Genomic DNA, 9092 nt, shown 5'->3' with positions numbered 1-9092 from the left:
CCAAGGTTGTCTACCCCTGGTATAGTGCATGGGTAGGCAACCTCGGCTCTTTTATGACTCATGGACTTCAACTCCCAGAATTCCTGAGCCAGCATAGCAATTCTGAGAGTTGAAGTCCACGAGTCATAAAGTGTCTGATATCGTTTGTCTTCGTTCCTATCTCTACGGCTGGGCACGCGACTCGGAAGTGACGTCCACCCCTCCCTCCTTCCCAGGATTGTCCTCCACAGTAAGGTCGCACAGGCGCAGAGAGGCGCGTCCCCGCAGAAGTGGCCGAGAGAGACCCGGGACTGCAAAGATGTCGCGGGGTTCGGGGCTGCAACCCAGAGACCTCCCCGAGGAGGTGATCGGCTACACTCCGGAGGAGAAGCTCCGGCGCCAGCAGCTGCGCGAGCTCCGGCGCCGCTGGCTCAAAGACCAGGAGCTGAGCCCCCGGGAACCTGTCCTTCCCCCGCGGAAGGTCGGCTGGGTGGAAGGTTTCTGGGAGCGCTTCCTTCAGCCCGAGAGGCTTTGGAAGAGACAGGTGAAGCACAGGCGAAGGCAGGAGTGGTGGGTGGGGGGCGGTGCCTTCTGGGCACGGTGGTGGCTCTCAGAGGTTGAGGAGGATAGGGGTTGTAGTGCAGGGCTAGCCTGGGCGGTGCCTTCTGGGCATGGGTTGTAGTGCAGCATCTGGCCCGGGCACAGCTTCAGGGAAGGGGCTCTGAAGCAAAGCAAAGGAGGACGTCTCGGTTATGCTATTTTTATTTTTTTTTTGCATCGGTTAAGATTGCAACCCTACATTTTCTTGGGATTAAAGGTAAAAAAAAAGTCCCTGGTCCTCTGGATGCAAGTTCGGACACGCATCTGCCGAGCAGACGCGTGTATGATTTGTGTGGTTTAATACCCACACGTATACACCTTCTTGACATCTTGCTTACCGATGCTGCTGTGGTAATTACTAGTGTCTTTTTAGGATAGCAGTATTGAATCTATAGGTCACTTGGTCGCATCACTCTCCCAAGGAAGCTAAACGTTTTGAGTTTTAAAAAGCGTGTTAAAGTAAATATAATGATATATAAGGCTCTCCATAATATGGAAATACCCCTTAGCAAATCAGATCTTCCTTGCCTTTGTTTATTTAGCTTTATTGATTGGCTTGGATTTAGATACTGCCCTATTCCAGATGGATTCTGAGTGGTTCATGATGTAAACAAGATAAAATAAAAATATAGTAGAAAATAGAAAAAAAATAGAGATTAAAGAATGACGTACTAAGGGAAATCACAGCCATTAGCTGTATACAGGTAGTCCTTTGACTTACAACCACAATGGAGCCCAACGTTTCTTTGTTAAGTGAGTTTTGCCCTATTTTACGACTTTTCTTGCCACAGTTCTTAAGTGAATCACTGGAGCTGATAAATTAGTAACCCATTTGTTAAGTGAATCTAGTTTCCCCATTGATTTTGCTTCTCAGGTCACAAAAGTTGATCCCATGTCCCTGGGACACAGCAACAGTCATAACTATGAACCAGCTGCCAAGCATTTGACCTTTGATCACATGATCATGAGGATGCTGCAAAGTCTTAATTGTGAAAAATGGTCACAAGTCACTTTTTTCAGTACTATTGTAACTTTGAATGGTCACTAAATAAACTGTTGTAAATTGAGGACTACCTGTATTTTATAGTCTCCATTGACAAAGATGATTAATCTCATTCAGGGCCCCAGTATTGCCAAAATAACAACAAAACATCTTTAATACATATGTGATGTGTATGTTCAGAGTAACTCCATTGAAACCCAGGAATATTTTCTAACATAATTTTTCAGCCTTCTGTTTTTGAAAAACAATGAGAAACTAAATTACAGCTGCCATAGAAACCCTTAGAGTTGTTGAAAAAGATAGGATGTAATTAAAAAGCAGTGTTCCACAAAGGAAGTGAGGCCTGGGTAGTGTATTTCTGTAATATATCTGGGATTTCCTATATTTGGAGAACAAAACGGGCTGTTTTCATAAAGGAATTTGGCAATATGTGAAAGTTCTTAGTTTGGGGATAAAATACATTTATATAAAGTCTCTGAGAGATAACCACATACTGCAAGCCACTTTTATCTTTCAGCATGATGGGAAGAGCTGAGAAGCTTTTCTTCCATTTTGTGTGGATTTTCCTATCTGTATCCAATAAATTGATTTATGAAAACTTATTTGAAATGAATTAGCTTTATGGCTAATTCAGCTATGCATAAAAATATAGTTTAGTGCAGGATAAAATGGTAAATAAATGTATATAGACAAATTTCTCTTACCTCAAGGCTATTCCAGAAGGCAGATTTATTCCTACAAGATTGTACCATAGTTTGCTATGTTAAAAATAGCATTAAACATAATTTTTAAATTTCAACAAATCCAATGAAATTGTATTGATGTAATCAAGTTTTAAAGAACTAATTTTTAAAATTATTTTTAGGTATTCAATATCTACAACGCTGGAAAATTTAGTTTAATAAATCTTTTTATTCCTCTCTGGCTTGCCCATTATATTGTCAAGTATCATGTCCAGGTATGTATATATGTATGTGGGGTGTACATCTTTTTGCTGATTTAATTCCAATAACACATTCTATTTCTGATATTAGAAAGCTAGGCTTAAGAAATGTTAAAGTTCCTCCCCCCCAACCCCCAATTCAGAGTGCTAGAATATGCCTTCTATTTTAGCTTCTGAGACACAACAGAGTTTTTTATGAGGAAGCAGGGATTTAGGATGGCCCTGTTTCCTGATTGGACTAGTGCCTGCCCTTTAAGAATTATTACTGAACTCAGCACTCATGATTTGGTTTGGAATGGTAGAATAGGAGAAAAGAAATACATATTTTTTTTTACTATTCAGTTAATCTGAGATCCAATGGAAGTACCAAAGGTGATCTCTTTCTTTCTAATCTGATACCCACCCACCAAGAAAATGCAACATGCAAAGATCTTTTGATACCATGCTACTACAAAATAATAATTATGAATGCCTCCAGTGTGATCAGAGCTTTGTCTAAATCCTTTTTAAGGGGTGAGAGATTCTGGTTAAAGCACATAAAGAACAATGCATTATGTCAATAACTTTCCTGAGCACATTGAGCCAATATTAATTGTTTTGTGGGAAATGGTAATGAAGTGTTAGATTTAATAACTTAACTATTCTTTTAACAGTAATGACTTTAACATTGTTTCTTTTCCTATTGCTACCCAGTATATTGCCTTGGAAGTATTTTCAATGATACTTCTAATCTTGCATGAACTGCTTGCTTTAGGTGACATCACAATAATTTAATTGAGTAAGGTCTGGAGTTTGACTTGATCATTTTGGAATGAAAAAGTTCCTCTGCTATAGATGTTCTCTTGCGTGTTTAGAATCATTGTGCTGCATGGCTCACGTTTGTGTAAGCTTCAACTTATACTCAATAATACTTCTTCTCTAGAACTTAGTAGTACAGTCCTGAATCATAAAGTTGAAAGTGACCTAAAAGGTCACCAAATTCAATTCCCTGCACACTGCAGTATTCACTGCCTCGTCCCCAATATAGAACTATCCAGCTTTTTAAAAAAAAAACTTCCAGGGAAGATACTACTCCATGAGGTAACCGATTGCATTGATTGACAGTTCCTCCTGTCAAGATGTTTTTCTATGTATCTTATCTATATCCTTGAAGTTTCATCTCATTAATTCTATCCTTATCCACTGGACCAAATAAGAAAAGTCAGAACCCTCTAAAATGTGAAATATTTGAGATAGTTATCACATCCACTTTGAAACCTCTCTTCTGCTAATCTTATTTATATCTTTTAATCATTCCTCGTAGGAATGATTTGATTTCCAATCCTTTCACCATCTTGGTAACCCTTCTCTGGACTGGCTCCAGTTGATCAATATCTTTTAAACTGAGTTGTGGAGAACTGAATATGATACTCCAGATGAGGCCTAAGGCAGAGTAGAGCGGGATAATTACTTTTGTGTCATCTGATATCTGTTTGTCTTGATGCTCAAGATATCACTGGCTTTTTTTTTTGTAGCTGCATTACAGTGCTGGGACATGTTGAGCTTGTGATCCCACTAGTACAGCCAAGTTATCCTTATATGTGCTGTTCTTAAGCAAGATATTCCCCATCCTGTATATGTTTCTTTCATTTGTCTCACTTAGATGCATTACGTTTCTCCCTATTAAATTTTTTGTTTGTTTCCACCACTGTTCCAACCTAAACTTTTTCCCCTTCTCTCCTCCCAAATGGTAGCCACTTTACCTAATGGATCCTGCCTTGATATCTGCTTCAAATTATCCATCAGTCACTCAATAATCGTGAGCAATTTGGGTCACAGGCCAGAAAACTGCCCAGAGCCATGTTGATCCCACGATCATTTTTCATGGTTGCAATGAAGATCTTTTGTTGCAATGCAGCATTTCAATGGGTTCCCCCCCCCCCAATGTAGTGTTTTCCATTAATACCTAGCAGTTCTGCTTTCACCTCATCTGTCAGTATGGCATTGTTTGAACAGCCTGTTAACACTTAGCGTCAACTATGTGCAGATGTTTTTGCAGTGACCTGTGTTTTCCTTTTCCTAAACTGTAAAATAGAATTTTAGTGTGATGAGCTCTAATTCTGCAAGCATCTGTTTGCCTTTAGGCAAGACATATTACCACTTTACAATGCCTTGGGTAACGCCACCCTTGGAATACTGCATCCAGTTTTGGTCGCCACGATGTAAAAAAGATGTTGAGACTCTAGAAAGAGTGCAGAGAAGAGCAACAAAGATGATTAGGGGACTGGAGGCTAAAACATATAAGGAATGGTTGCTGGAATTGGGTATGTCTCTAGTCTAATGAAGAGAAGGACGAGGGGTGACATGATAGCAGTGTTCCAATATCTCAGGGGCTGCCACAAAGAAGAGGGAGTTAAGCTATTCTCCAAAGCACCTGAAGGCAGGATAAGAAGCAACAGATGGAAACTAACTAAGGAGAGAAGCAACCTAGAACTAAGGAGAAACTTCCTGATAGTTAGAACAATTAATCAGTGGAACAACCTGCCTCCAGAAGCTGTGAATGCTCCAACACTGAAAGTTTTTAAGAAGACACTGGACAGCTATTTGTCTGAAATGGTATAAGGTTTCCTGCCTGAGCAGGGGGCTGGACTAGATGACTTCCAGGGTCCCTTCCAACTTTATTATTATTAAGACCTTCAGACATCTTGTTTCTCTTTTACCAGCACCACTACCACCCCCTTCTAATACCGCCATTTGACTGTACCAGTAATATATTTAGTAAGCACCAGTGTAGCTTGAAAAATGGGTTGTTCATTCACTATTAAGAAACAGTGTTATTCACTCATGTGCTGTTATCCAATGATAGAGATATTTTCCAGAAGCCTAGTAAAAATGAGTGTTCCTCCTATTCATGAAAGTTCTGGTTTTACTTGGCTGCAGAGGATTTTGCTGAGAAACAAATGTACTGATTCTATACTAGAAGGAATTGAAAATATTACAAGATGGGAAAAGTCTGTTTGATAAATTTCAAAGAACATTAAAATTGTTGCCTTCTTCATAATCATTATTCCGTGGTTTTCGTTTACAGCTTACTCCCCATGGGATTGTTGAAAAAAAGCATTCAGTATATCCAGTAAGTTGTCTTAATATGCTATGTAACATCTATTTGTGTAAAAAAAAAACCTTAAGATTGTAAAGGAAAATATAAGCTTACTGTATTTCATTTAATTTTTGCCTTCAAATCAGTTTTGACTAATGTGATTAGAGTTTTCTTGGCAAAGTTTTTCAGAAGTGGTTTGGCCTTCCTTCCTAGGGTTGAGAGAGGTACTGGCTCAAAGTCACCCAGTTGGCTTCCTGCCTAAGATAGGACTTAAACTTGCTCAGCACATTTAATTACTTCCTCAATCAGGAGCACCTACTAAATTAAAAAAGGATCACAAAAGTATTCCTTGAAAATAGTGGGTATGTTGTTTCATTGCTTAGATGGCTTTAGAATATTGTAGCAGCTATTTCTGAACTCTGAATACTGAACTTGAGTTACAAATGCAGGTTTGAAGTAGACATTTACTCTTATGACCTGTAAAATGTTTTATTTTTATGGCAATAGAAAACTGGGGCTACCTCCATTTGACTTATACCAATTTGTTGTATAACAAAGATTTCTAAGTTAAGAAAAATATCTCTGGTATAAATTATGCATAAATACTACCAAATTTTCATCTGGAAAATAAAAACATGGAGGTACTTAGTGTATGTTTTTCTTAAAATATTTTCACATTCTGATTTTTTTTTTCTCCTTCACTTATCAGGGAGACAGGACGGAGGAAAAAGGAATTCCACCATCACAAGGAACTTCAGCAGAAATACCATTCTGTGAGGACTGAAAGACTCAAGGACCTGCAAAATGAAAAACCAGTTTCCTATATATATGAATATATAATTCAAAATGGATAGTAAGAGACTTAATGATTTTTGGCTATTGTGGGGATATGGGGGAGGCAGCGCTATACTGGATTGGTCTCTTAAATGCAGTCACTAAACATGTATAGATACTGAATCCAACAACAAAGTACTTTATTTTGGTTATTGATAGGTTTTAGAAAACACACAACTTAGAAACATTAAAAGATAAAAACAAAATGGAATAAAGGATGAAGGTGAACATAGCAGCCAACAGAAGTCAAAACTTTCATCATTCAGGTAAATCACTTTGAACCCTGAGCTACTCACACTAAAGCATCCGTGTGGAGACCATCATAAATATATCCAGAACAGATAAATAGGAGGGTTAGTGCTTACTGCTATTACTAAGCTTGGAGAAAATTTAATTTAATTTTAATTAAGTCTAGTAAGAGTTTGTTGACTCCTGATGGCTGTTAAGCAGATTTGACATTGAAAGAGTGCATCAGCTAAAAAATGATTGGGATAAAAAGCCATTAAGATCTGGGTATTACACCAGAGAGGCAGCAAGGAAACCTCTTCTACAAGAGAAAGTCAGTACTCTGAAGAAATTTTTACCAAAGTGTCCAGCCATTTGCAGAAAGGCAGCTAGCGTTGTAGACAGGCAAACTCAACCAGAAAAGAAAAAACAGTCAAGAAGCCCAAGCATTGAGATAATTTATTAAGGGAAAGTCACTGATACAACACGGTGTGACAAAAAAAAACAACACAAAAAAGAATTAAGTCTGATAAAAATCCTACCAATTCCTCTCATTATCTTGTGTTGTAATTGCAATTGACAGTAATAATGATAGAATGGCACCACAGAAACTGAACCTTTCAACTAGTTACTAACAGATGATCTTTGTTTTTACATCTGGCACATATGAGTGGCTTGAATGTCAAACTCAAAACTCAAGTTTGAATGTCCTTATTCTTGTGATTCCCCTTTTCCCAAGCACAACAGTTTCGATTATTGTTTACAATTGTTTTTAACTTTTGTTAAGCCCCCTCACCCCCGCAAGTCATATGCAAGTGGGCAGGTATACAAATTAAAATTCTAGATCAAAAATAGAAATCCATTAAATTCATTGAAAGGCCTACTTTCAACATCAACACTGCACATTTTTCCAGTCAGCTAAATGTCAGAATCTGAGGACAGCTGAACAAGCTCAGGAGTTCTCTCAGCTAAGGGCTTGACATAGTCAACAATAACACAGTTGTCTGAAGAATCACAGCTGTCGCTATTCACCTCTATATTTGCTTGTTCTGACACCTGCAACTCAGTTATATTCGCAGAAGGGTCTTCATCAGAGCTTTCAGAAGTGTCTAGAGCAGTAGATGCAGAAGCACGAATCTGCTCTAAATTGGAACAAGACAGGCCAGGTGTTTTGTCATCGCAAGGTGACTGGCCTGTATCACTTCTGAAAGCATTAACTTCTGGTGCCTGGGTTTCAGTCTCATTTGGAGAGATGGTAATAATAGAAGACTCAGAGTTGCTTCCGTCTTCACATGATGGAGCCGGACAGTCATAATTTACATGCTCGTCATATGCGTCTATGTTAAAAGGAAATGGAGCAAAGTCGATAAATTCATGTAAGAAGTGTTCTGTACTTTGGAATAAGAAAGGTTGTAATTAGCAAATGCCTGGCTTTCTAGATCAAACTTGATCAAAGTATTCATTATTATACATTGTACAATATTAGCGATACATGAATTCCAAACAGAACTGTAAGCTCACGTTTTAACCATGTGTAAGATTTTCCATTTAGCCTCACAATTGCCTCAGCATTACTCAGGAATTTAAAAGAGCCAAAGAAACTCCTGAGTCGAGGTTTCAGCAAGCAAACAACTTTATATTTTGATCAAAATAGAGTTGGGTGACCCCATCTCTCTTCGTGGCTGGTAGAGAGATGAAGGCAACAACCAGAAAATATGTCTTCCACCTTTTATACCTTTCCAGAACAAAAAGATCAGGTCTTGGTACTAGGCATAAGATGGCACAAAAAAATAATTCCTAGATCAGTGATGGCGAACCTTTTAGAGACCGAGTGCCCAAACTGCAACCCAAAACCCACTTATGCATCGTCAGGTGCCGGGTGGGCATGGCCCATTGGGTGGGCGTGGCCCATTGGGTGGACGTGGCTGCGGTGGTAACAGCAGACTGGGTGGGACTAAAAAGTTCAATCAATCAATTCCAACTTTGCAAGATCTTTTTTTTCCCCGCAAGAAGTTGAAATTGACTGATTGATTGAACCTTTTTCTTTTTTTGCACACGGCGGCGGAGGCCAAAGCGAAAAGGTTTTATAAAACCCAGCTGAAGGCCTAGGACTGGGGCAACGGCGCGCATGCCCACAGAGAGCACTCTGAGTGCCGCCTCTGGCACCCGTGCCATAGGTTCGCCACCACTGTCCTAGATGATGACTCACACACAGCAACCCAGGCTCCATCTGTAACTCTTTTCCCCCCTCCCCTTACTGTGTTCTTTTCATATAAGCAATCACCTACCTAAAGCATGAAGCCCTTACTTTTCCAATATATATATATAAAGCATCTGATCAAGCAATTAACTACAAAATAATGATTACAAAACAATGATTACATGATAACACTATAAGTATCAATATAAAATGGTTACTATATATAAAA

At 39.0% G+C, this 9092-nt stretch overlaps 1 protein-coding gene across 1 annotated transcript; it reads left to right on the top strand.

The window, feature by feature from the left end:
- The first annotated feature begins 215 nt into the window (after positions 1-215).
- NDUFB6 (NADH:ubiquinone oxidoreductase subunit B6) lies at positions 216-6679 on the top strand. Its single transcript, XM_015825441.1, has 4 exons — positions 216-523; positions 2448-2540; positions 5593-5637; positions 6314-6679. Exons 1-4 carry the CDS (start codon positions 299-301, stop codon positions 6386-6388), a joined length of 438 nt encoding a protein of 145 aa, XP_015680927.1. The 5' UTR covers positions 216-298; the 3' UTR covers positions 6389-6679.
- The last annotated feature ends 2413 nt before the right edge of the window (positions 6680-9092 follow it).

This window comes from Protobothrops mucrosquamatus, unplaced genomic scaffold, assembly GCF_001527695.2.
Source record: "Protobothrops mucrosquamatus isolate PMUCROS unplaced genomic scaffold, P.Mucros_1.0 scaffold2638, whole genome shotgun sequence".
In the NCBI taxonomy this organism is placed as follows: Eukaryota; Metazoa; Chordata; class Lepidosauria; order Squamata; family Viperidae; genus Protobothrops; species Protobothrops mucrosquamatus.
This window is presented reverse-complemented; position numbering and strand designations above follow the sequence as displayed.

Excerpts from the sequence above, each read along its gene's own strand:
- NDUFB6 (XM_015825441.1), top strand. The coding sequence starts at position 299 with ATGTCGCGGGGTTCGGGGCTGCAACCCAGAGACCTCCCCGAGGAGGTG. Across the intron at positions 524-2,447 it reads AGAGGCTTTGGAAGAGACAG|GTATTCAATATCTACAACGC; the intron begins GTGAAGCACAGG and ends AATTATTTTTAG. Across the intron at positions 5,638-6,313 it reads AAAAGCATTCAGTATATCCA|GGAGACAGGACGGAGGAAAA; the intron begins GTAAGTTGTCTT and ends TTCACTTATCAG.